This window comes from Lacerta agilis, chromosome 18 (genome assembly GCF_009819535.1).
Source record: "Lacerta agilis isolate rLacAgi1 chromosome 18, rLacAgi1.pri, whole genome shotgun sequence".
In the NCBI taxonomy this organism is placed as follows: Eukaryota; Metazoa; Chordata; class Lepidosauria; order Squamata; family Lacertidae; genus Lacerta; species Lacerta agilis.
The window spans coordinates 7,353,163-7,380,501 of record NC_046329.1 but is presented as its reverse complement, the minus strand read 5'-3'; the positions used below and the strand labels follow the sequence as shown (position 1 = coordinate 7,380,501).

General features: G+C 46.5%; 1 protein-coding gene across 1 annotated transcript; it reads left to right on the top strand.

The window, feature by feature from the left end:
• The first annotated feature begins 1,054 nt into the window (after positions 1–1,054).
• Positions 1,055–27,332, top strand: LOC117039428 (guanine nucleotide-binding protein subunit alpha-11). The gene is made up of 7 exons (XM_033136536.1): positions 1,055–1,190; positions 17,023–17,207; positions 18,140–18,294; positions 19,702–19,830; positions 22,181–22,310; positions 25,720–25,873; positions 27,136–27,332. The coding sequence occupies exons 1-7, from the start codon at positions 1,055–1,057 to the stop codon at positions 27,324–27,326; spliced, it is 1,080 nt and encodes a 359-aa protein (XP_032992427.1). The 3' UTR covers positions 27,327–27,332.
• Positions 27,333–27,339: the final 7 nt, after the last annotated feature.

The following is a 27,339-nucleotide window of genomic DNA, read 5'->3' as shown; positions in this document are numbered from 1 at the left end:
GGAAATACTCTGCACATGCTCAGGAACACCTTTAACTCAATACTCTTCCCATGCTTGAGGCACAACCTGTATGAGGCGATTCCAGAGGCCAAAAATCTTCCCACTGCCCTGAGTTTAAGCTTCCATCATAATTTTTTGAAACAGAACAAACAAACAAACAAACGGGTTTAAAAATAATAATAATACCACGGTTTTTAAAAAAAACAAACGAACTGCGCCTCTCTAGGCTTTCCCTCTCTTTTTCCCCGTTAAGTCCTCCAGCGACCCATAACCCTACGCTGCCCTGCCCGCTACAGCGCATGCGCGCATCTCTCCGGCCCGCTCGCCCCAACCGTTCCTCGTTTACCTCCCCCTCCCAATCTCTTATCTAACCAACCAACCAACCTTGCTTTAAAAAAAGGAGAAGGGAAAAAAGGGGCGGGGCCTTGCTTCCAACCTTCAACGCACGTCGGCGTGAATAAAAAAACAACCCAACCCTTCTCTGCCCCACCTCTGCGCTTACCTCATTGGCCGGGGCGCGGCAGCTCGGCCAATCGCTTCACCTCCGCGGCGCGCGCCGGGTCCCGCCTCTCGCCTGAGGGGGCTCGCCCGCCGATTGGCTCTTGAGGAGAGAGAGATGTGGGGTGGGTGGGAGCGAAGTTGGGGGGGGGTGAAGGATGTGAAACAGGGAGAGGCGCGCGGGCGCGCGCACGTCGAAGCCGCGCGTCCAATCGGGCGTTCCCAGACGCCGCTGCGCGCCGTTCCTATTGGGCGCGGCGCCCGTCCCTCCGCTTGTTGCTGAGGTTCGGTTGAGGCGCGTCAAGTTAGGTCGGCGGCGGCTGGGGCTGAGGAGGAGGAGGAGGAGGAGGAGGCGGCAGCGGAGGGGAGGAAGGAAGGAAGGAAGGAGGTGGCGGCGGGGGGAAAAAAACCAAACACAAAACCACCCCCCGATAAAAATAACAGCAGCCCTGCGAGGAAGGCCCGGCCAAGCTGACGGAGCGAGGCCGCCGCCGCCGCCGCCTCCTTTCCCTCCCGTTCGCCGCCGCCGCCGCCGGTGGGCGGGTGGGCGGCAGCCATGACGCTGGAGTCCATGATGGCCTGTTGCCTCAGCGACGAGGTGAAGGAGTCGAAGCGCATCAACGCCGAGATCGAGAAGCAGCTGCGGAGGGACAAGCGCGACGCCCGCAGGGAGCTCAAGCTCCTCTTGCTCGGTCAGTCCTGAGGGGAAGGAGGGAGGGGAGGGGAGGGGAGGGGAGGGGAGGGGCGCGCACACCCTCCGAAGTGGTGGGGGGGGAGGGGGGCTCCCGGTACCGACGCCTCCACCTCACCCTCCCAATCGCTGCCCGTTAGGAACCCTCCACGGGGCCTCCTTTGAATGCCCGCCTTGCCTTCCCCACCCCCCCATGCTTATATATACATGCACGCACAAATCTAATATGTATATATATATATGTATATATATGCATGTGTATATATATACACACACAGACACAGACAGAATGTATCCACACAGGTACATATATAGATATGCCTCCCCCACCCTGCCTATGCTTTTATATACTGTATCCAAAAACAAATGTACACACACAAAAAGATGGATACACACACATATATGTACACACACACAAATGTAAACACACACACATATATATGCCTTCCCCACACCACACCCATATATATATATATGTACACACACATATATGTACACACTCAATATATATATATATATATATATATACACAAGTATACACACACAAAAATGTACACACACATATTTATATATATGCCTTCCCCCACCCATATATATACACACAAAAAAGATATGCACACAAGCTTATATGTGCATACTCAAAAAAAGTGTGTGTGTATGTATACACGTACAAAATATGTATAAATATGTACACACACATATTTATAATTAATAATAATAATTTTATTATTTATACCCCGCCCATCTGGCTGGGTTTCCTTACAGCACATATTAAATGGTAAAACATGAAACATTAAAAAACAACAACCCCGATACAGGATTGCCTTCAGGTGTCTTCTAAAAGTCAGATAGTTGTTTGTTTCCTTGACATTTGATGGGAGGGCATTCCACAGGGCGGGCGCCACTACCAAGAAGGCCCTCACATACACAAATATGTACATACACACAGATAGACCAAAAATACGTGTGTGTGTATATGTAGATAGATAGATAGATATAGGGGTACACACACACACACACACACACACCTTTATAGCTAAACTAAAATCATAGGATTGTAGTCTTGGGGGGAACCATGGAGGGTCATCTAGTCCAACCCCCCCCACGCAATGCAGGAATGTGTTTTTTGCCCAATGCGGGGCTTGAACCAATGGCCCCCAAGTCTGAGCTACCCCATAGGCACAACTGCAACACCTGTCCCCCATGTGGTATCTCATGGCGACCTTCCACATCCCCATAGTCGCCTTTGAGCAGACTTAACTGTCCAGGGGTCATTTGCCTTTTTAAAAAAACCTTTTAATATGCGGGCGCGCACACGTGTATGTATATATTGAACAAAATCATTGCTGCATAATTGCAATTTATTACATGAGTTATTGAACAAAATAAATTAAAAACCGCTGCTCTAGGTCCGATGAAGGAAAGGGCACGCGAATAGTCTTTGGCACCATCTTCAACGTCGTTTGTTAGCCGTCTGCCGTGGGTGCTTTAGTGGAGATTCCTGTGTTGTAGGGGTGCCTTCCAATTCTTTAAGATTCTATGATTCTATATGTGCATAGAGTGAGTGAACATCTGTATGCATATATACACATATACACATATCTATATATACACATGTACAGACACACACAGCTATATACATACATATATTTATTATTAAATTGTTGTTCACTTTATCTTGGTCAGGGCAACCTACAGCAACTTACAGGCAACCAAAAAAAACCCACTGAGATGCATTAAAACCAATATATTAGGGCATCTCTCTCTAGGTTGAATCTAAACCAAGTTCTAAGAGTAGACTCGCCAGAAAAAAAAACCTCAATGTGTCTTAAGGAATGTGTCGTACATCCATTCCAATGAGTCCACTCTCTTAATGTCTTCATGTGAAGGCATCCTGGGTTGAAGCCTAAGTTTCACTTGTGCGTAGGCCCAGCTGTCAAGAAATCACAAGTCAGTTGTGCCCATTTCATTCTAATAGGTCTTCAGAGTCAACCCATAATGTCTTAGCATTAAGTTCTACTCAAGAGCAGATCCACTGGAGAAATCATTGGACCTAAGGAAATTATGTGCATTTTGCGTAATGTAAATGTAAATAATTTTTAATGAATTTGTTCTGACCAAAGTTGAATACAGCCCATAAACGGATGCTAAGAATGTTGGCCCATCGAAGTTAATGGATTGTGTCCAATGTTAACCTTATTTTGAGTAGACCAGTTGGAGATAAATGACTCCGCTAACAGGTCCATTGACTTCAGTGGTCTGCTCTGAGTAAGGATGCAAGTTTGGTTCAACCAATTAACTTCAGTGGGTTTACATCCTTAGTATTAGCTTCTGGGTTGTATCCTTAGTAGACTCATTGAAATTTACTTGTGTCTCTGTGAAATATCCATGATTTACCTGGGACCATTGATTTTCAGTGGGTCCACTCTTGAGTAGAACTTAGTTGAATTCAACCTGTGATGTCTTAGCCATAGCTGTCCATTTTTCCCTTTTCTTGCGAGGAATCCTATTCGGAATAAGGGAATTTCCCTTAAAAAAAGGAGGAAATTTGACAGCTATGGTCTTAGCATTAAGACCTAAAAGAGTTGACCATTTGGAATTCAAGTGCATGACTGACTTGGGTCCACTGACATCAACAGATCTATTCTGAGTATAACTTAGTTGAATGCAACCTATTAATTTCAGTTGATATAGCATTCTTTTAGCCCCTGAGTTGCATCCTTGGTTTTCAGTTTACAGTGTAGGTTGTATCCAACGTTACTTGCACTCTGAGTAGGTCCATTTAAATTAAATGAGCTTAAGGCCCATTGATACCAGTGGTTCTACTCTTATAAAAGGGCATAAATATAACCTGTTGTTAATATTTTTAAAACACTTAAAACTTCACCCGTAGTCTGTCCTTTCTGAAATTTTAAGTTCTTCTGACGTCCATTAATTGTAGTGGATCTGCTTTGCATAGCGTCTAGTTGGATGCAACTCATGTTGTATGTGCGTGCATCCGTATTTCATTTCCTCGTTGACTTACCGGTACTTTTTAAACATCTAGTTTTATCCCTGTGTGCCTTTAACTATTGGTTGCGTCCAGCTAAGTTCTGCTCTGAGTATATAGACATGACTAACTTAGATCCATTAATTTCAGTGGGTCTATTCTGAGTAGGGGTTGGTTGGATACAATTCTGTTATGGGCATCACCCTGTATATTTATGTGCATACAATCAAACATAATACACACACAGGAGAATGTGTATATATGTTTGTTTTTTGTGTGTAATAAACTGCAGCTGCTTAGCTATGTATGTTTTATTGTTTTCAAAATTAATGCACAGCTTGATTGTAGAAGATTTCAGAACGGGTTTACAAAATACATATTGCTGCTTATTTGTCCTTATAATGTTATGCACATACATTTACAGATGTGTGCAACATGGCAACCTATATATGTATACAGTATTAGGGCCTATTTGGCTCTATATTACCACTTTAAACCGTCATGACTTCCCCAAAAGAATCATGGGAACTGTAATTTGTTAAAGGTGCTGAGACTTGTTAGGAGATTCTGTATTCCCCTCACAGAGCTACAATTTCCAGAGTTGTGTAACAGTAAATCCCTCTTTCTAGGAAACTGGGAATTGTAGCTGTGGGGAATAACTATCTCTTAACAGCTCTTAGTGCCTTAAATGGGGCCTTACATGCTCCAACTTCATCTCCCTGCTCTATCTTCTAAGGAACTCAGGGTGTGGTATGTTTCTATTCCTGCTGTTTTGTTTTTTTAATCCTCGCAACAACCTTCGTCAGGTACAAAGAGAGAGGCAGATTTTTTTTCCAACTAAGAACTTCCTCTCCATATCAATCCTTTAAAGACAAACTAAACCTAAGAATCTCCTTCTCTTTGTATGCTTAAATGTGTATGTCCCTTTCTTCTCTTCCACTCTTTCCTTCTCCCTTATTTTTAGCATAACAACAGCCCTGTGGAGCAGGTCGGGTTGAAATAGAATGTGGCAAATCTCTTCTACTGTTTACACACAAATAACTTTCCTTCTATATTGCCTCCTCAATAAGAAACCCAACGTAAGCCTAACTTCTGATCTTCCTAGCAGATTTAAATTTATTCACTCATTTATGTACATTTTTGAATACTTATCCCCTCAGAGCTTAAGGTGGTGTCTGTGGCTTTTGTCCTTCCACCTTTCTCCCTCCCTCTTTTTTTTTATCCTCACAACAATGCTGTGAGGTAGGTTAGGAGACCAGGAATTTGTCCCCACATCTGCTCAAGAGTAAATCAACCACAAGTGCACTTACTCATATCCCTCTTCTGGGGTCTTCTCACCAAATGCAGAGTAACAGGTGGGCTTTATTGGAGTCTCTCATCCAGTGCTAGAAACTCAGATATATAAGCTAGGTGCCAAATGACTCCTTAAACTAAGGTTACAATTGTGAAAACTGAATGTCTAGTTGCCATTGGGGCAAGGCGGTTCTAAAGTCTTATTTGTCAAATGATGGACTGGCTGTGGTTATCAGTTAAACATCTGGCTAGTTCAGAGGACAACCTTGAGCTAGGTTAAGAACTTGGAGAACTTAAAGAAGAAAAACCACTTTATTCAGGGGCAGTCCACATATATATTGGCCTATTCCTACCTCTTTTTCGGGCCATTCATAACATGAATATTCTTCACAACTGTGAGCAGGGCATTGGGGCGGGGGGGGGGGGGGGTGTAAAGACAAGCGACAACAATTAATTATAGCGTTGTTCACTGCTGCTGCTCATGCTGCCCAGAAAAAGCATTTTGGTTCCTGAAATTTGTTCTGATTGTGCAGATAAAATATCTGATAGAATTCAACAGGATGGGGTATGAGTGTTTGAAAACAGTCAAGATCCAATAATCCCCAGGCATGCACCTCCAGATTTTGGAGATGTGAGGTGCCATCCTTGTGCCCAGGCATCTTCACTTGGTTACAAGTGGTCGAAAGCCAAGTGCAAAATGTGCCTGGTTAATTTCGAATACTGCTCTCACCCTATCACTTCTCTTCCTCTTCCTGATAGTTCCCTCTTCATCCCATAGCATCTAATTCCCAGTCCTCCGCTAGCATTCTACATCGGTATTTTATTAACGACAGAATTATTGACAATAGGAATTGCTTTCTTAGATTTATTTATATGACACTCCTTTAGCTGTTTTATTTCTCCCAAAAGCTCTTGCTCCCTTCATCCCCATTAAGGACTTCCCACCTCTCCTTGATGAGCAAGCTTGGTGGCATCAGGAGCCACAGAGCATTGGGTGTCAGTTGGGGGTAAAATAAAAGTGGCTGGTGGGGTAAACTGACCTGCTTGAACCCCAGTGCTACCTGTGGCTCTCCCAATGTAGGTGAACTCCACCTGCAATCCACCTCAGCCAGCGCAGGCAGAGAGCATGTGGTTGTTGTCCCACAACATCTTGATCCCATTCCATTTTGAGCATGTGTGCATGGAATAAGCGTTGGTACCTAATGTCATTTCATAGTCACAGCATACTTGTTGAAATCACTGAAGTCCCGTTGATTTAGTAGGTCTGTTCAGAGTTTGACTTGGTTGGGTGTCACCTAAGAAGTGGGGAAGCTGGGGGTGCCGTTCATAGGGGTGGAGACTGCTAATTGTTTCGAAGCAGGATGTAGAAGTTTTGGGAACAAAAATAAGTATCAGAGGGGTAGCCAGAGCGCTGAAAGTTGAATGATCATGGTGGAGGGTGCTGCTGTCAGAAAATGCAAACCCCTTTGAGAGTCTTATTGACTAAGGAGCAGACTGTAAGAAGCAGTTGGTTCTATTATATAATGCAGCTCTTCCTGGGATTTATATTCCACTCTCTAGGCAATGAGACTCTCGTTGGGGCTCCCTTTCCTGACAGCTGACTTCCTTTCCTTCTCAGAATTGCTGCATTTTATTATTATTTTTTAAAAAAACAAAATAGAATCGAAAGTAAGGGCCCCGCCCCAGTTAAGAACACCACACTCTCTCAAACAACTTCATTCCTCGCCCTTTTCATCACGTCTCTTGTAATTTTTTCCCTAGGATTTATATCCTGCTTCCTAGCCAAAGGGCTGCCATGGTGGCTCTTCTTCCTGATATCCGCCTTCCTGCTAACCCCCCCTTTCCATAATTGCCTCCATCTGTGTGTGTGGAATGTTTGCCTTCCTCCCTAAGGCATAGAATCCAAGGCATGAGTACTTCTACTCCCCCCCCTTCCATTTCCAGCCTTTCTGACGACTCTCTTCTTCCTTTTTGACATCTTCCCATCCTCTTTAGGCACATAGCGACCTCATACCTCAAGTTTCAGCCTGTTACTATATGTTCCAAGGAGCTCTCTCACCTTGTGTCTGCCATGCGTTTAGTAGTGCCACCTCTGCAACCCACACCTTTCCAGGCTACCAGCCATGTAAATGCTCACCTTTTGTAGAATATTCTGATTTAATAAAAATTATTTATTAAAAAAGAAGAATATTCCTTCTTCCCCCATCCACTTTCTGCTCCTACTGCCACGCCTCCCAAATGCAATGTAACACATTAACATGTCTCTTCAGATGAGAGAGAGAAAGCAACCTTAACGTTCTTAAGCTGCAGCAAAATAAAAAATTAAGGAGTTGGTTTCAAACTTTAGGTGCCAACCCAGGCTAGCTGAAAGCAGTTATGAATATGGTTAAACTAGCATAATGTTTCTCTTTAGTGTCTTTTCGTTTCGAGGCGATGATTCTCTCCTAGTTGAGAGTTCTTTGGCCTCTAAATATGGCCCTGAGGAGCTAAGGACTGGTTGAAATGTGGCTTGCTGAGATGTAGACCTCTTCTGGGCTTGCTTTCTAGATTCACAAAGTTGTAATCCTTGTCTCAGCTTTACGCTCAAGCCATTTTTAAACCTGAAATAACCCTTCGAAGGAAGCAGTTTGTGGTAGTCTTGCCTCTGACCCTGCAGCTCAGAGGGACCCAGTATGGTGTTCTCCAGATGTTGTTGGACTCAAACAATCTGGTAAAATGAAATGGGGGTTCCTGCTTAACTTCTAAAGTTAAGTGATTTGTATCCAGGTACTCCATCTCCTTAAACCCATATAAATGTGCAGGGGATAGTTGTCATAACTTGGCTCAGTACATGGGCATCATTTTATTTTTACATTGATTTTCATAACTTAGTCCTGGCAGTAACTAGCGTTGGGAGTTTTGCTGTGACGCAAATTAAAATCATAAATGTTCCAGCGCTTCACAATCTTCAGGCTGAACAGCCTTAATAAGAAATTTGGGGGAACTTTGGTCTGGATGTGCTACAAAGATACCTTTGACCCTCAAAGCAAAGTTTCCAATAAAATTGTGCTGTACCGTCCGATTAGTACCACACCAGTCTGCCAAACTCTGGGTATCAAACTGTGTTTGGATGCATTTAGAAAGTGTGGAGCTAATTTGAGTCCATTGAGCTTCCTAAGTAGTGGGAGCTCAATAAGGCTCTGGCAGTCAGGTTTTTGAACTATAGATGCTGCCTTTCCAACGTGAGATTGGTCTACAACTGACCTGTCATTTTCTTTATGTGGTCCTGGGTGCCTCAACTAAGGCTGGAAAATCCCAAGCTTTTGTTCAGGTTATTTTAAAAAAAGAAAAGGTGCCATTATTTATGCACTCAAATGTTTTTGCACTCCCTCAAGTGTTCAGAAATCCATTGGTGTGAAAACTGAGAATTCAGAGCTTCAGGTTTCCTTGTGCTCTGTTTGCGACTGTACCTGCTGGTGGGAGAGGGGTGCTCATCTTTTGAAGCAGGAAACTCCGACATCTCTCTTTGGTTACATGCTAACTTTCAAAAGTGCTCTTTTCCTCCTAGTCCCCAAGCAGGTAAGCAGGGTGTTTCCTGTAGCTGGTAGCCATTGGCAATCAAAAGTTATTTTACCAGAATCTTCTGGCCCCCCAATAGCAGCTATTTCAAAGAAACTTTTTTTTTTGCCATTGGCTGTTCAGCAGTCATGATGTGTTTATCTCTTCTTGGTAATGTCCCCATTACAGTACTATCTTTTCTATATGGGGTTGACTTTTGGGGGGATGTGTGTGTGTGTGTGTGTGTGTGTATGTGTGTATACAGGTGAAACTCGAAAAATTAGAGTATCGTGGGAAAGTCCATTTATGTAAGCAACTGTTTTCATTAGCTACTGGAGTTTAATATATGAGATAGACTCATAACATGCAAAGCGAGATATGTCAAGCCTTTGCTTGTTATAATTGTGATGATTATGGGGGTCCAGCTGATGAAAACCCGAAAGTTGAGATTGTGAATTTGGGGTTCTCATCAGCTGTACGCCATAATCATCACAATTATAATAAAGGCTTGACATATCTCGCTTTGCATGTCACGAGTCTATCTCCTATATTAGTTTCACCTTTTAAGTTGAATTACTGAAAGAAATGAACCTTTCCACAATATTCTAATTTTTTGAGTTTCACCTGTGTGTGTGTGTGTGTGTGTGTGTGTGTGTGTATGGGCTGGCAGTTGCTAATTTGGAGGTATGTCTGGCTGTTATCCTGAATCATCCTGGGATGTGTAGCTTTTGAGACTTGGTGTTAATGTTATACTTCTTCCACAGTCACCTAGGTGAATGAGAAACCCATCCAGGTGTCCACATATAGAAACTCTACAAAAACTGACCCTTTCAAGCTACAAACCTTTGTAGCGGACATGCAGAAGCTGGCTATTAAACATTTTTTGGAGGTTAGCAGTTTTCATGTAGATTGGCTTGCAGAGGTATGAGTTTTGTGGAAATTTTCCGGGGAATTTTGCAATGCAGATTAGGGTAATTTGCATTGGAAATGTTTCTGATTACCTAGAGAGTGATTCAATTTGACATGTTTATTTAAGTAACAGTGATTTTTTTAAAATTTTAATTTTAATGTTGACCTGCCAAACCTGCTGAATATTGTATTTGCATTTGGCATCCATTCATGGTTGCTAATGAACTTAGGAAATACAGTGGTACCTCGGGTTACAAACTTAATTCGTTCCAGAGGTCCATTCTTAACCTGAAACCGTTCTTAACCTGAGGCGCGCTTTCGCTAATGGGGCCTCCTGCTGCCGCCGCACCACCAACACGCAACTTCTGTTCTCATCCTGGGGCAAAGTTCGCAACCCGGAGCAACTACTTCCAGGTTCGCGGAGTTTGTAACCCGAAGCGTTTGTAACCCGAGGTACCACTGTAATAGTGTTTCCTCAGGAAAATAAAACACCAGGAAACCTTCCACCTTCACCATTGCTGACTTGAAAGATTTTAGGGGGGGAAGATTGAGTGTGAAGCGATCTGAGCAGGTAAAAGGATTGTCTTAGGTGGGCCATTGCCCAGAGCTTGCTCGAGAGCACAGGCTCTGTTATGTTGATACTAGCATCATTTAGGGCAGTAGTCTTCAACCTTCTCAGGCCAAGGACCCACCGTTCACCCAAACATGCATCTGCAAATACACTTTTTAATTTTACACCATAGATCTGTACAGTGGTGGTACTGCTGCTCCAACCCACCTTAGATCAGGCCTTGACTCACCACATGCAAAGCAGTGGTCTACGTGGATTGTCCTTATGGAGAACTGGTACTGCCCACTGGCGCACCCAACTACAAACTGTGCATTGAGGGGGGGGACCCCCATTTTATTTGCTGCTAGTTGGATTAGTGTGATTGGCTTGAGGGGAGGGAGTCCCCAAATAATGATGGTCATTCATTCTAAATCTGCATGCCTCTTTCCTGCTTCTGTTGCTCATCTGGGGCGACCTAGGGAAGTGTGTGCAGGATATGGTTTGATCTGTTCATCTACACCCCATGGGTGATGGGAATTGTGGTCCAGAACGTCTAGACTGTGCCAGGTGAGCTGCCCAGTTCTGCACTTCTTTTTGAGTCTTCACTGTTATGGGTCATTCTGCAGCCTCTAAGCAGTCCTTGGCCTCTGTGTCGCCAGCCTCTTTCCCAACCCCTGAGGCTGCCTCAATGTTGGAAGTTTTAAAATGTAGAGGGACAGGAATATTCCTTGGGAAATGAAGCCACCTCAGTGATGTTGGGTAGAGGATTTTCCACAGAAAATCTTCTTTTGTTAAGTTATCGCCGAAAATCTTCCTTTCTTTCGAAACGCAGTATTTCATTCAATTGTTGCATAAAATGTTGAATCTGTAACAGGTATCGGTCAGACCTGGCAGTTGGAATTTATATGTTCCCACAGCCTTGTCAACTAGGCTGTGGAATTATTTACTAGTCTACTGAGAGGCTGGTGGGCTACTTAGAATGGCAACCAAATGGACAAAGGATGGGGCAGTCAATCTGTCTGTCCTCCACTGGCCGCCTCCGCTCAACCTGGGTGGTTGCCCCTTGGCACTGCATGAGAAGTTATATGCAGGGATTCATTACCTGTCAAATTTTATCCCGAGAGAGAGAGAGTTTTAAAAGTGATGCATGGAACAATGTACAGAGTTTATAGTCTCACCTGTGTTCAGTGCCTCCATTCAGCCACCTAGAAGTATAGACAGCTCAGCTGTCATGCCTTAAATTATCTACAAATATTCTAATGAGAGAATTTCCAAGTAAATCTCTGAATTTGTCCATAATTTGAACCACACCTCTTTCCCCCCTTGTCTTTTTCTTGGGTATTTTGTTGCTCTTTTCCCTTCCTTCCTTAATCAAAATGAACACTGCATACTTTCTTTCTTTTTTGCTTTGTTTGCTAAATAACAGCCAAATAAACATGCAAGATCAGATATTGATCTGTATTAGGCAGTGGAAAACATTTTCTGGAAAACCCACACCACCAGCCACTAGGCCACTGCTGTGTATTTTTGGAGCAGGGATAGCCCAGTCACTAGAGCAGTGTTTTTCAACCACTGTTCCGCGGCACACTAGTGTGCCGCGAGATGTTGCCTGGTGTGCCGTGGGAAAAATTGAAAAATTACTTTATATATAGTCAATATAGGCACAGAGTTAATTTTTTTAACATTTTTTAACATTTTCTAATGGTGGTGTGCCTCGTGATTTTTTTCATGAAACAAGTGTGCCTTTGCCCAAAAAAGGTTGAAAAACACTGCACTAGAGCACAGGACTCTTAATCTCAGGATTATGGGTTCCAGACCCATATTGGGCAGAAGATTTGTGCATTGTCGGGGGTTGGACCAGATGACCCTTGCGATCCCTTCCAACTCTACAATTCTATTATTCTGGGCCTCTCTGTCAATAGTTAAGCAGGTCATGATATACTGGCGTTCCTCTGTTGCAGTCTCCCTGAAGACCTACTACCCCTGTGATAAACGTGCAATTCGTCTGCCCTGACAGGGCAATTATAGAGGACAGAATGGGCAATAATAATTCAGACTGCCCTGAATTTGCAAAGATAAAGTCTGGCTGGTTGTTCTGTGAGCAACTTGAGAAAACACTATAAATGTGCATTTCCGGTTCTGTCCTTCCCGTCCCGTCCTCCTCCCCGCCCCCAAATAAATAAATGTTACTCCGGGTATGAGAAATATGGGGAATAATTGCTTCATCGGAAGAGAGGAGGTGAGGTATTCTTTGGGAGCGTTTCTCAGAAGTCCCCATACATGCAGGAGGAGAATTTCTGAACTCACGTAAACATATCCGTGAGTTGCTGGCTCTGTTTTCTAGAGGGGAAGTCAGCTGGCAGCCGTAACTTGGAGTGGATGTTGTCTAACCCAGGATCTTTGCAGACACTTGCTTGCTGCATGCAGGCAGGAGGGTGTTTCTCTGTTGACCAGGGGAGAATAGAAGGCCAAGCTCCTCCTACTATTGATATACCGGGCCTGGGCAAGTCAGAGAGCTCGTAACTGGCTGCCAATCACAAGGCTGTTTCCATCTGTGCCTGAAGAAGGCTTCTGGGACTGAGCACAACTCCTTTCCGAGGCCTGAACTTTAGGAGCGGAGTTTGTCTTGCGGCAATTGAAACTAGTGGCCAGCGGTGTTGGCTTTCCGGCAATTTCTGAATTGGGAAAATTTTCCCTGTGCAACTTAGGGTGATTTGAGTTGGGTAATCGAGCGGTGGGGAAATTTCCCCCAAGTTTGTGAAGGGAGGTGTCCCAGTGCCCCAGAGTGACCCAATTTTAACACGTTTGTTTTCTTTGTATTTAGTAAACGAAGCAACAACAAAAAAGTTGCAGCTGCCAAGTTTGCTTAATATTTTATTTGTAATCGACATCCACCCGCTGTTGCTAATGAACATAAGAAACTGATTTTTCTGTGGGCTAGCAAGCAGTGGAAAAAATATATAAAATGTTCCACCGCACGTTGGTTATCCAGAGTGGTGGTGAACACCAGTTTTAAGGTGGTTCATAGATTGCCTGTTGGCTTGAGCCCTCTGCACATCTTAACTCCTGCAGAGAAGGGCTGCAGGGCTTGCCCCTGTGGCATGCAGCCCCCCCCCCAATCCTGCTGTCCACACAATATTTGTGGGTGCCTGAGGCAAAATAATAATAATCCCTCTTTGTGTCTGCCTTATTATTAATTTAGTCAAGTTATATTCCGCCCTTCCTCCCAAAGGAGTCCAGGTTGGCTTGGCAGTTGTAGTTTAGTCGTGTCCCCATGGTGTCCTTCATGACCCCATGGACCAGAGCACGCCAGGCCCTCCTGTCTTCTACTGCCTCCCGCAGTTTGGTCAGACTCATGTTGGTAGCTTGGAGAACACTCTCCAACCACCTTGTCCTCTGTCGTCCCCTTCTCCTTGCACCCTCAATCTTTGCCAAAATTTGGGTCTTTTAGAGAGGTAGTCTTCTCTTCTCATGAGGTGGCCAAAGTCTTGGAGCCTCAGCTTCAGGATCTGTCCTTCCAGTGAGCACTCAGGGCTGATTTCCTTCAGAATGGATAGGTTTGATCTTCTTGCAGTCCATGGGACTCTCAAGAGCAGGCATCCCCAAACTTCGGCCCTCCAGATGTTTTGGACTACAATTCCCACCATCCCTGACCACTGGTCCTGTTAGCTAGGGATCATGGGAGTTGTAGGCCAAAACATCTGGGGGGGGGCGCAGTTTGGGGATGCCTGCTCAAGAGTCTCCTCCAGCACCATAATTCAAAAGCATTCATTCTTCGGCGATCAGCCTTCTTTATGGTCCAGCTCTCACAATATCAGTGCATTCTAAAAACGGTTTAGCAATCGCATTATCTCAGCCAAGGTTGCCAGGAACAGTATCTTGTAGCCATTGAATGCCTTCGTAAAGGGGAATGTTTTTTAATTCCTCTTGAAAGTCTAAGGGCATTCCACAAACTGGGAGGTGCCACAGAGAAGGCTCTGCCAACCAGGCAGATCCCAGTGGTGGCATCACCTGCAAGGTTGCTCACCTGCTGATTGTAGCGTCTGAGATGGCGAATGTGCTTTATTTAGGAGTCTGGGTCCCAAGCCATCCCATGAATTTTGGAGCCTTGTTGGTGCAGATTTCTCGGATCCAGGAAAACCACCATGCCAAGCTCAATATGGGAAGGCTTCCTCTCCGCAGGTTGCCCACGTGGGCTGGCGGGGGGAGGGGAGAGCCAATCCCTCTTTAGGTATATGATGAGACCTACTCTGAACCCATGAGCTTGAAAATTTGATGTTGGGGCCTAGTAATTGCTTCAGATTATTCAGTTTATAGGGACGCGGGTGGCTCTGTGGGTTAAACCACAGATCCTAGGGCTTGCTGATCAGAAGGTCTGCAGTTCGAATCCCCGCGACGGGGTGAGCTCCCGTTGCTCAGTCCCAGCTCCTGCCCACCTAGGAGTTTGAAAGCACGTCAAAGTGCAAGTAGATAAATAGGTACCGCTCCGGCAGGAAGGTAAACGGCGTTTCCGTGCGCTGCTCTGGTTCGCCAGAAGCGGCTTAGTCCTGCTGGCCACATGACCCGGAAGTTGTACGCTGGCTCCCTCAGCCAATAAAGCGAGATGAATGCCACAACCCCAGAGTCGGACACGACTGGACCTAATGGTCAGGGGTCCCTTTATCTTTTATTTAGTTTATGCAAAGGTGACTCTCTGGGGAGGGAAGTGGGTTAAAGGAGTGACAGAGAAGATATTGTCTCGTAAAGTTTTGATTCTGGGTAATTAGATTTGTAAGTATTTTTTTAGCCCCCACTGTAGATAGAAATGGCTTTTTCATGCAGATTGCTTTGTGATTTTGATAACGGCTAACTCAAAAGATTCTTCAGAATTTTGTCATTTTAGTAAAGATGTCTTTGTTAACTCTTAGGTGAGTGACTTGTGGTTGCTCTGGTTCTTAAACAATCTGAGCCGCCTCAGGTGTTTCTGGTGAGGATGCAGCTGCTATCAAGCGCTTCCAGTTGCGTGGTGACTCTTGCTTTCCTAGATGGGGTAGGGAGGGGAGTTGTGTGTGTGTGTTGCACTTGTGTCCTCAGGCTTGTGAGGCTTCCCTTAGGCATCTGGTTAGTCACTGTGTTTGACTGGGTGGGCCTTTGGTCTGATCCAGAACTGCTCTTACACGTAGAAACTTCTAGCCTGTGTTTGGGCAGTTAGTGACAGATTGAATCAGAAAACTAGGAAAAGAGGGAAGCTTTAGATTTCAAGCCTGGGGTTCTGTAGGGGTGGATGGGAAGAGATGCTGAACGCTTTGCCCGTAAGAAAACTGAAAGCACTCCGTTCAAAAGCTTGAAAAGGCCACTTCCGAGAGATCTGACAAGGAAGAGGCAAGGATTTCTTTTGGGTGACTAGTCTCCTTGGCCTATTAAGGTGTGTGTGTGTGTGTAAGGTTTTATTTTTAGTAATTGTCTTCCAGGATGCCATTCCCCCCCCCCCCCCCCCCGCAACAACAAAGGCTGGGGTTCTCCCTCTCCACCCCCCACTTTAAATTGCAGCCTCAATCCCAGCATTTGAGCAAAAATCTTTTTTTAAGCACCAGGTTGTGCCACAAATACTCGGGATTCTGCCCCTCCAGCCCCTTGGCGGCCTGATCTTGGTCTTTAAAAATCTTTCTCTTCTCACATCCCACAACTGCCTTTCTAAACAAATACCTTGAGATAAGATTATAATAGTGGACTTTTCACTTTACATTCTTAAGCCAGTAGGTTACAGCAGCTCTTTTGGGGTTAACAAAGTACCTGGTTGTGGCTTGTAACTATAATAGGGCATGAAAATCTTTTAAAAGCTGGCCTCTTGTTCTGACGGCGAACAGCAGCCAAGCTACAGGTTACAATGAGCACAGTTTTTAGCCCCGCTTCATTCTGAAGATGAAGCAGTTTTTAGACACAAATTGGAAGTATGTTCTCTTTCTAGGTTCTGTTTTTTTAAGGTGGGGTGCTCAAAACCCAGAAGATGATCAAAATGGTTTAATTGGCTGTCAGCCTTCCTTTGTGCCTGCCTGTGCAGTGGAAAGATGGTGATCCAATCCGAGTCATAGACCAGGAGTCAGAACAACCATACCAGGCCTCAAGAACCACTTTCACGGGCAGTGCTTGACTCCCCCCCCCAAAAAAAAACATAGCCATTGTGCTACTGACATGTGCAAAATGCTTCCCCCCCCCCATCACACGCGTAGACACACACACACACACTAGGTTCACCATGGTAACGGTCTGATTTCGGAATAAAATGCAGCTTTTCTCCTCCATAAAATGTTCCTTTCGTCAAGGGGAAGGAGTGAGAGTTGGGATAAGCAGCTCCTCCTCTTCGCAGGCTGGGGAAACAAAGCAGCAGCAGTTTAATATCCCCCCTCCCCCAAGTAATATGCAGTGAGGCATTGCTAGAAGTTGAATGTGGAAGCGAACTGCTTGCTGTCGCTCGTAAAGCGGCGCTGGCTCTGCTCCCCTTGTGATGCTCCCACGCTGACTGCCTTGTCGTCTTCTTGTGTCCCATTCACCCTGCCCCACCTATTTACCCTCCAGGCACGGGAGAGAGCGGGAAGAGCACGTTCATTAAACAGATGCGGATAATCCATGGCTCGGGCTACTCCGAGGAGGACAAGAAGGGTTTCACCAAGCTGGTGTACCAGAACATCTTCACTGCCATGCAGTCAATGATCAGGGCCATGGAGACCTTGAAGATCCTGTACAAGTATGAACAGAACAAGGTGAATCGATGCAGCTCCCACTCCGGCATCCCACCCCATACACAGCCTCCACCCCTGTTGTCTCATTGTTGGTTGTCTGTAGTGGCATGCGTGCTGCTCAGGATTCCCTGAACTGCTTGCATCAACCCCCCTGGGGTGTCAGATGTTCAGGGACCAGTATCACACCTGTAGCAACCAGAGTAGTTCAAGCGCTATGTACCTATTATTAATATAATTACTATTACAGCCCAACCTTGGTTGTCTGAACGTAATCCGTTCCGGAAGCCCGCTCAGCTTCCGAAATGTTTTGACAACCGAGGCATGGCTTCCGATTGGCTGCAGGAGCTTCCCGTGCTCAAGCAGAAGCTGTGTCAGACGTTTGGCTTCCGGAAAACGTTTGAAAACCGGAACACTTCCGGGTTTTCGGCGTTCGGGGGCCGAAATGTTCCAAAACAGGCGTTTGGGAACTGAGGTTTGACTGAATTATTAACAGGGACACGGGTGGCACTGTGATCTAAACCACTGAGCTTCTTGGGCTTGCTGATCAGAAGGTCGGCGGTTCAGATCCCCGTGATGGGGTGAGCTCCCGTTGCTTGGTCCCTGCTCCTGCCAACCTTGCAGTTTGAAAGCACGTCAAAAGTGCAAGTAAATAAATAGGTACCGCTCCGGCGGGAAGGTAAACGGCATTTCCGTGTGCTGCTCTTCATTTAAAAAAAAAAAAAAACAAGCCCAAAGTTGTGCTCTTATTGTTGAAAAGATGTTGTATACATTTACTTGCTTTGTGCAGGCAACACCAGAATGGATTTGTAGCAGCCGGGACTGGACCTCCAGCTAAGGAGCAGTCAAGGAAGGGGGTGGTGGTGGGAATGGGATGCATGCTAAGCGGGGAGGAGGATCCTGAGGATCAGCCTCTTTCAAGCCCCTCTTGCTTTCCCCTCTGCTCCACGCTGCAGGCCAACGCACTCCTGATCCGGGAAGTGGACGTAGAAAAGGTCTCGTCCTTTGAGCAGCCCTACATAAGTGCAATTAAGACGTTGTGGAACGACCCGGGCATCCAGGAGTGTTACGACCGGCGGCGAGAATACCAGCTCTCCGACTCTGCTAAATAGTAAGAGCTCGCCGTCTTCTCTGTACGGCTCTTGGCACGGTTGCTGCTGCACAGTGGCATTTTGGGTCGCTGGGCTCCCCTTCCTAAATGAAATTGTGCCTCTGACAGTTGGTGGTGGGGTGGTGGATGGGGCCCAGGAGGAAAGAAAGTAACTTCATGTTTTAGTTGTTGCCATTGAACTGCTCCAAGAAGGAAGGGGTGGTGGTTGTATGTAGTTCTTGCTACTGGTGGTGTGTGTGTGTGTGTCGGGGAACTTTAGAGATCCATTTTATGTGCCTTTAATTGATTTTACACTGTTAGTTACCTTGCAGTCTCTTTAGACACGTGCTATAAATGAAGTTTAATGAGTATTTTCTTTTCGGTCCTGCCCTCCCTGAGCTTTCAGAATGGCGAAGCTACAAGGTGGAAATCTCAGGTAGTGGGAATAATCTGGAAGTAACAAGCCGCTTAGTTGCTTTGTAGTCTTCTAGAGGAAGATGGCCTGGAATTGTGATGTAGATGTTTAGATATAGATAAAATAGTGTTATAGAAGCTGCAGCATCTGATTGTTTTACGTTTGTGAGGAAGATGCCCATAAGAAACTGGAGAACTAAACTTTATGGGAGTAGTGCAGTATTGCTCAGAAACTCTTAGTGCTCCATGTCTGCCTCTTGCCCAACGCTTGATCCGGGGGAAGAGCAGGGCTGGCAGCTCAGTTTAGTCTTCCGGAGCCTTCCCACCCCCCACGATTATAAGCAGACCTAAAAGACAGAATCGTGCACCTTGTCTGCTTGCCCCATCCAGCCAAGGCGTAATAAAATGGGTTGAGGTGCCCACGGGATACCACGCCACGGTTTTGCTCTTCACAGTTGGAAGGAAGAATGCTGGTGACAGCTTATAGGAGAATTTAATTCAGAATTATGGGCCAACCCACCCCCCGGGCAGGAGGGAGGGCTCTGAACTGTTTCCGTAGCCTTTGGCTTCCTTCCTTTGTGGCTCATTCTTCCTTCCCTGCAAATCTGCTGTAAGGAGTGGTGGACCCAGGGACTTAGAAAAACGTTCCTTTAGGGCACGGCAAGGGTAGATTCTAAGAGTCCTGGGAGCGTTAGGACCCATGAGAAGTAAGATCGCTCTGTAGGCGTGGAGCTGCACACTTAGAAATGTAGTAGTATTAGAGGCAAGGTAACGTCGGAAAAGCGGGGGGTGGGTTTTGTTGAATCTCAAGGGCTGAACAGGATTCCTGAGGATTTTGCATGCAGCTCTTCCTCCCCCCTGGGGAAAAAAAATACCCCAGGAGTGGAATAATTGAGGTTCCATACTCAAAATGCTGTAGCTCTCGGGGCAGGAGCACTAGACATGGCAAGCAAGCTCAGGCCACCTTCATCTTTCCCCCCCTCCCTCCTTTTCCCCCTGCACTCCTCCTTGCAGCTACCTTACCGACGTGGATCGTATCGCCCTGCCAGGGTACCTCCCAACCCAGCAAGACGTCCTGCGGGTCAGAGTCCCGACAACTGGGATCATAGAATACCCCTTTGACTTAGAGAACATTATCTTCAGGTAACTTCCAGTGGCTTTTTTTTTTTCTTCCTTTCCTCGGAACGTTTTTTACATTTCACATACTCTCTCCCCAAAGCTGCTTCCGTTTGAAATGAAAGCCCACTGAGTTGGCGGGCTTCTGGAAAGTCGGTCACGCGGCTGCCGCTTCCGGCCCTTTCTTCCCTTTTCCGAGTGAAGGAGGGAGAAACAAGTGCTGTTGGCAGGAGAGGGTTTCCCCCCGTGAAGAGATTGCACTAGGTGCGCCCTGCGTCTTTGAAGGCTCTCCACAAACGCTGAGCCACCGCCACAACCTATCTGTAGCAGTACAGTCCCTGCAGCTGGGTGAGGCCATAGGCCCATCTGTTTGAAGATCCAGATGCTGCAGTGGGAAGCCTGCAAGCACCGAGTCCCCACTTTGGTCCTGCAGCAGCTGGTATTCAGAGGCACGCCTGCCTCTAAAACCAGCTCTTACATACATACATTCTTTTATTCGACCGTCAGTCAGAAAAAAATACATTTGTACAGAATTAAAAACCTCTGAAGGAACTTTGAAGAGGAAAAAAAAGGAAAAACATAACCCACAATGGAATGGAGCTAAACAGATAGCCCCATATCGATACAATCAATTAAAATCTTACGACGCTTAAAAGCTAAAAAAAGAAATTTAGCCACCTGGGAGGCTGTATTTCTAGTGACATTGTTCAGTAAGTATAAAACCTGTCTTTCTCTCGGTAGAAAGCTAAATTGACGTAAAAGTGGAGCTATAAAGTTTTGCCTGAGTACTACATAGAGAGGACAAGTCAGAAGAATATGTTTGGTAGACTCAACCACGCCCATAGTACAATGACAGGTTCTCTGGGTGTCTGGAACTCTCTTGTACCTTCCCCACAATACCGCAGAATCAAGGGCGTTTAGTCTAGCCGCTGCAAGGAGTCTGCGGTATTCCACGTACAGTGGTGCCTCGCAAGACGAAATAAATTTGTTCCGCGAGTCGTTTCGTATTGCAAAAATTTCGTCTTGCGAAGCACAGTTTCCCATAGGAATGCATTGAAACGTTTTCGTCTTGCAAAGCATGGCCATAGAAAAATTCATCTTGTGAGTCACCTAAAAAATCGCAAAACCTTTTCGTCTAGCGAGTTTTTCGTTGCGCGAGGCATTCGTCTTGCGAGGTACCACTGTAGTGGATTTCCGCGAGATGAGGGGCTGGTGTCATTTGATATATCTGGTCCCCTAGAAACATCCCTGGTTTCACTTGGGCTATGTCCTCTTGTCTGGCAATACCACTCAATCTCCGGGAGATAAAACCAGCTCTTAACATGTGGAATGTCCTTCCTCCTGGTATCAGGTGGGCAGCAACTGTTGGTCATCGTCGTCCCAACCAATTGAAGCCTCTTTTTCTAGGCCAGAGCTTTCCAAACTTTTCCTGTTGGCGACACGCTTTTTAGATAATGCATCATTTCGCGACACAGTGATTTGGTTTTACTAGCAAGCCAGAGGCTGAACGAAACCCTTTCCAGCGCGGGGATCGTTTGCGCGACACACCTGAACCCTGCAGCTGACACCCCAGCGTGTCACAACACACAGTTTGGAAAGTTCTGGTCTAGGCTTTTCCCTGACCACTAATACCGATAGTCCCCGTTGCCTGTGGTTAATGGGTTGCCGGTTCGTTTCATAAAATTTATACACCACTTGATTTTATTTACCGCTTGGATTTGTATAGAACCTCAAAGCGGTTTGCCAAAACAATAAAATTGTTAATATGCTAAATAGATAATAACTTAAGACTTTCGAACAGTTCAAAACTAAACTGAAAACAGTTGAAAACTCTCCACAGCTTCTGGGTAGGCTTGTCTAAACAAAAAATGTATTTAGCAGGGACTGAAAAAGAGCGCCGTCCTGGTGTCAATAGGCAGGGAGTTCCAGAGGGCAAGTACTGGGAAGTGCCCTTGACAGTCCTCCTCATGGAGAACCGATTTCTGCAGAAAACAGGCTTGAAGCCACCGCCCTCCAGCTGGTAGGCAGTGAGGTCGAGCCCTGCAGATCGGCGGTGCTTCAGCGCTCCTCGGAAACCCTGTGTGGTGCACTGGAAGTCCCGACGAGCATCCCTTGATGTCATGGTTTTGTCGGGCGATTGCTGCGTGGTTGCTGTGCCCACATGTCCAGTTTGGCCCATGAGGGTTAGGAGAGATGTCTTCCAAAGGGGGGGGGGAGCAAACAAACCTCAGACTTGTTCCTCCTCAGTCTTTTCTCTTCCCTCCAACCCAAAATCAAGTATAAAACGGCGCATTGCGTTTTTAACTTAATGGACTGGAAATCTGTGTGTGTGTTTGTTCGTGTGTTAAAGAAGACCTTCCCCTTTTCTCCCTTTCAGAATGGTGGATGTTGGGGGTCAGAGGTCAGAACGGAGGAAATGGATACACTGCTTTGAAAACGTAACCTCCATCATGTTCCTAGTAGCTCTTAGTGAATATGACCAAGTTCTGGTGGAGTCCGATAACGAGGTAAGCACAATCCCTCGTAGCACGTAAGGGGCGGCGTGTGGCCGTTGGGTGGTCCCAGCAGCGGCAGAAAGGTGCATTTGCAGATTCCAGAACTGTTTATCAAATGTTCAGGGTTGTCGAGTGTGCTGGGAGACATCTGTAGGCCAGGACTTATCTGTCTGCTTCCCAACCACCTAAAGTAGCAGTAAGCCAGGCTAGACGTTTCGGAAACTGATCTGCTTGAGGGAGAGGGTGTGTCTGTGCACCAGCTCTGAACGTGTTCTCTAGGGAGGAGTCCAGCTTCCCCCCACCCCCCAAAATATTATGCATGTCCCTCAAAACTTGAAAAGAGGGGGTTGCTGCAGAGGGTGGCCTGCTCTTGCTTGGCAAGTGGCTACTCCAGACCGAAAATGGCGCCCCTCCCGTCCAAAATGAAAGGGCACCTCGGAGTTCTCCGTGGTGCCAGATGTCTGCGGCAACCTCTCATTTTGTGCTAGGAGCGGCAGCGGCGACGGCTCATTTCCCATCTGTGCAGGGAGCAGTAATAAAACTTTGGATGTGGGCCAGGGGTGGCCACTGGGCCTCCCGGCCTGACCATCTGTGCCCCACAGGAGGGGCAGGAAAGGCTTTCCCTGCATTCGTGTTACGCTCCAAGGGTCCTGGAAGGGTGCAGGATTTATCTTAGACGGGAGTCTCGGCAAACTGTCCATGGCACTTCCCTCTCCCCACCCCCCCAGCCTTGCCGTACACGCTCCATGCACATGAAAAGGTGAGGGACCAGCCCTGTGTACACACTCGTAACACAGCTTTGGCAGCCAGGCATGGATTGAGCCCTCCTGTCGCTTGCCTGACATCAGTTGTTTCTGCGTTGGTTTTCTCGCACTGCTTAAAAGTTTCCCTTTTCCTTTTGTTGGAAAAAAAGTGGGGTGAAACCTGGATGGTACTGGTGGGTGGATTGATGAGGACAAAACCTCCGACAGAGGGCAATGTCCACGTGAACAGATCTGCAAGTCGCAAGTAATACTACTTAGTAAAGGTAACCTATGGGACATGGGTGGCGCTGTGGGTTAAACCACAGAGCCTAGGGCTTGCTGATCAGAAGGTTGGCTGTCTGAATCCTTGCGACGGGGTGAGCTCCCGTTGCTCGGTCCCTGCTCCTGCCCACCTAGCAGTTTGAAAGCACATCAAAGTGCAAGTAGATAAATAGGTACCGCTCCGGCGGGAAGGTAAACGGCGTTTCCGTGCGCTGCTCTGGTTCGCCAGAAGCGGCTTAGCCATGCTGGCCACATGACCTGGAAGCTGTACGCTGGCTCCCTCGGCCAGTAAAGCGAGATGAGCGCTGCAACCCCAGAGTCGTTTGTGACTGGACGTAATTGTCAGGGGTCCCTTTACCTTTTTAAAGGTAACCTAGCAGAGCTTTCCTAACACTTCACAGTAGGCTTTTTCGTTTCTTACTCAGTTTGCCCCGGGCAAAAGGCCTTGAGAGTGAAAAAAACCTGACCACTGATGGACCGCTCTATCAGAATAGCTGCTTTAAAGCATAAACCGCAGTGGCCTAGATGTTACTGTATGGCGGGAAGCCTCCATCTCCCCCTGCACCCCTGTTAAAAAGAGTTTTTTTTTAATTGCGAGGTGTTTTTGAAAGGGGACCATGTGGCACAGTTGCCCGCTCTGTTGTACGGCCATTGCTCTCTGAGTTGGGGGGTCAGCAGAAGCCGCTGTTGGTGCCGGCTGCCCACCCCATCCACTGCTGGGTGATCTGCAGATGAACTGCGAGGGTTCTTGACTCCCAGCTGTGTTTAGCAATAGCGGGAACAAAAAGCTGTCCCGACCTCCTCTCTGTTGGACTGACGAAATAAAGAAAGCTGTGGGGAGCGAGAGGAGAGGAGAAGGACCCAGGAGTGTGAAGGGACTGTGTGCTCAGTTCTTGTACTGAAAGGAAATTGTTAGCCTGAGCGTGCATGCTGTTCCTGGACTCTTAAGTGTATCTACCCCCCTGCCAAGACACTATTTTGCACCAGGTTTCTGTTGGTGTATCTCTGGAACCTGCTAAAATAGCTTCCACAAATGTGCCCGGCAGCGCTCTTGAGTTGGTTCTCTCTTTCCCCTCCTTCCTCCCCACTCCCTCTAGTAGCCCGTAGACTCGTCAGAAACTGGATGGTATTATGCGCACCCTTGGGGAAACTAGATTTCGCCAGGGTCAGAGGAAATGGGGCTACTGTTCCTTCCAAATTTAGCATGCCTTCTAAAACCGTTCCCCTGGTAGAGAGCAGGGTGAGGTGGAGGGAGTCTGCTTTTTGCGTGTGGAAAGTTTGCTTTTTGAAACCTCGCTGGCATACTTAGCTGCTCTGGCAGGTTTGGTCGTACCGCAGGGCCTGAATCTGAGGAATAAATAGCGCTCTCCGCTTTCTGCGGCAGTTGTTAGCCCTTTACCAAGGTTGTCTTAGCTCTCTCTGCATTTAGCCGTTTGGCAGAAGCATGTTCTTCTCTCTGCTGGTCCCGGATTTCCAAATCTGTATTTGGACCAGATTATTTATTTGAATCTCATGGTTTTTAATTTGTGATTCAGCTTTACTGTACATCGCCCCAGAGAAGGAATGTTTTGCGGGGTTGGGGGGGTGACAGTAAAGATATCTCCTACCCATCGTGTGGGGTGGAAAATCTTCCATTTCTTGAAGTTTTCATCTGTCAAAATGAATGGGTGCCAACTGCAGGTACTCCATTAGGTAAGCTTGGTGGTTTCAAAGCTCTTCATTTCGTTGACTAAATGCAAGTAAAATAAATGGACTCATTTAGATCCCGTTGGAAAATTTTCTGATGCGAACCAAAATGAATATAATTAAAATACTACGCACGTTTTTTCAATTTGAAATTTTCCAGGAATCCCACAAAGCTGCGTTTTCTCTTTCAATTAACTAGGGGAGGGGGTGGGGAACCCATGGCCCTTAGGATGCTAGCAATCCCCAGCAGCCTACAGGGGTCAGGAATGATGGGAATTGTAGTCCTGCAACATCTGGAGGGCCACTGGCTCCCCTTCCCTGACCCGCGGGTTGGCCAGCATGAGGTTGCACGACTCCTTATTTGCTGAACGTTACCGGTGTAGTTTGAAAGTATGTACAGGTGAAATCTCAGGCACAGGTGAAAATGTGGCGATAACAGAAAAGGCGAGCCACTGGGCATTGCCTATCTCCTGTTTGCCACATTAAGCCAGAGAAGGTTTTAATATGATTTTGGGCAAGATCTTTGTTCTCAGTCTTTGTTTCTTCATTGTCCTGGTGGTACCGGTGGCCCATATCTGAGGGCCTGGTGTAAAGGTATGCCTATTCTCTCTACTGCTTTAACAACACACACACACACCCCGCCGGTGATGCATCTAATCTCTTACTTTGTTGCAACCATGACACCTCGAACCCCTCTTTCCTCCCGGCAGAACCGTATGGAGGAGAGCAAAGCCCTTTTCAGGACCATCATCACCTACCCCTGGTTCCAGAACTCCTCCGTCATCCTTTTCCTCAACAAGAAGGATCTGTTGGAAGACAAGATAATGTACTCTCATCTCGTGGATTATTTCCCGGAGTTTGATGGTAAGAAACGTTTATTTTTTTAAACAAAACAAAACAAAACACCCCGCTCTTAACCAGTCTCTCTAAAACAGACTGATGTTGAAGTTACAAGAATATAGATTCTGACTTGCTCCTTTCAATGCTTACGGACTGTCTTTTCTGAGTGAGGCCCTTTCAAGGTGACTGTGGCGTTTGCCCATTCCTGGGGAACATATGAATGTGCAGGAGTGAGAAAAGGGTTAATTGACTGTGTGATAGGCTGACCAGTGAAAAGCCAGAGGAGGAGCTTAGTGGCTTTGAAACCCAGCATAGAAGGGGGGAGTTAGTCAGTTGAAGTTGGTTAGTTGGTTAAGGGCAGTTGGTTAAGGGCAGTTGAACTGAGACGGTTGGTTGGTGGGTGGGTGGTGATTGTAAGGGTTGGTGGTGAGGTAGAGTGGTGAGTGTAGGATCAAGACAGGGTTGAGATAAGAATAAATATATACCAATGTAACTAATACCTTACTTTTGTTGATGTTTAAAATAAACACCGTTTCTTTGTTCAAATCATGCCCCACGAAGAGCACATTGCAGTCTGCAGGCAAGTAGGGTCTCAGAAAGCCAGTGTGGTGTAGTGGTTAAGAGCGGTGGACTCGTAATCTGGTGAACCGGGTTCGCTTCCCCACTCCTCCACATGCAGCTGCTGGGTGACCTTGGGCTAGTCACACTTCTCTGAAGTCTCTCAGCCCCACTCACCTCACAGAGTGTTTGTTGTGGGGGAGGAAGGGAAAGGAGAATGTTAGCCGCTTTGAGACTCCTTCGGGGAGTGAAAAGCGGGATATCAAATCCAAACTCTTCTTCTTCTTCATCTTGACATGGCTTTGAGAAAGGATCAGGCATACTCCTGGAGTGTGTTCCTCATCCCTAGCTAGCAGGACCGGTGGTCAGGGATGCTGCTATGGGGAGACAGTGTTGAGGGGTGCTCAGCTTGTACACATCATTTAGGCCTATCTTGTTTCTCCTCCACAGTCCCCTTGTGTTTATGTAAATGCATAGACTTCTTTCGACCTATAAAATCTCGAAAGCGGTTTGCAAATACACATAGGGCCATTAAAATTGACCCATAGCAATCGAAACACCCGGACAGTCATTTAATTTTTGGCAGTGACGGTAACCAGACGTTATCCTGCCTCCTCTCAAATCTCAGCGGTTGGGGGGAACGCCAGGGTAAACGTGAGTGGGAGTCTCCTAATTGGGGCTTTTGTTTTCCTCCCTGTCCCCAACCCGTGTTTTCTGTCTCTCCTCAGGCCCCCAGAGAGACGCCCAGGCGGCTCGGGAGTTCATCCTCAAGATGTTTGTGGATCTAAACCCCGACAGCGACAAAATCATCTACTCTCACTTCACATGTGCCACAGATACGGAAAACATTCGGTTTGTCTTTGCTGCCGTCAAGGACACCATCCTGCAGCTCAACTTGAAGGAATATAACCTAGTCTGACCTTGATTTGCCT

Excerpts from the sequence above, each read along its gene's own strand:
- LOC117039428 (XM_033136536.1), top strand. The coding sequence starts at position 1,055 with ATGACGCTGGAGTCCATGATGGCCTGTTGCCTCAGCGACGAGGTGAAG. Across the intron at positions 18,295-19,701 it reads CTCTCCGACTCTGCTAAATA|CTACCTTACCGACGTGGATC; the intron begins GTAAGAGCTCGC and ends TCCTCCTTGCAG. Across the intron at positions 22,311-25,719 it reads TGGTGGAGTCCGATAACGAG|AACCGTATGGAGGAGAGCAA; the intron begins GTAAGCACAATC and ends TCCTCCCGGCAG.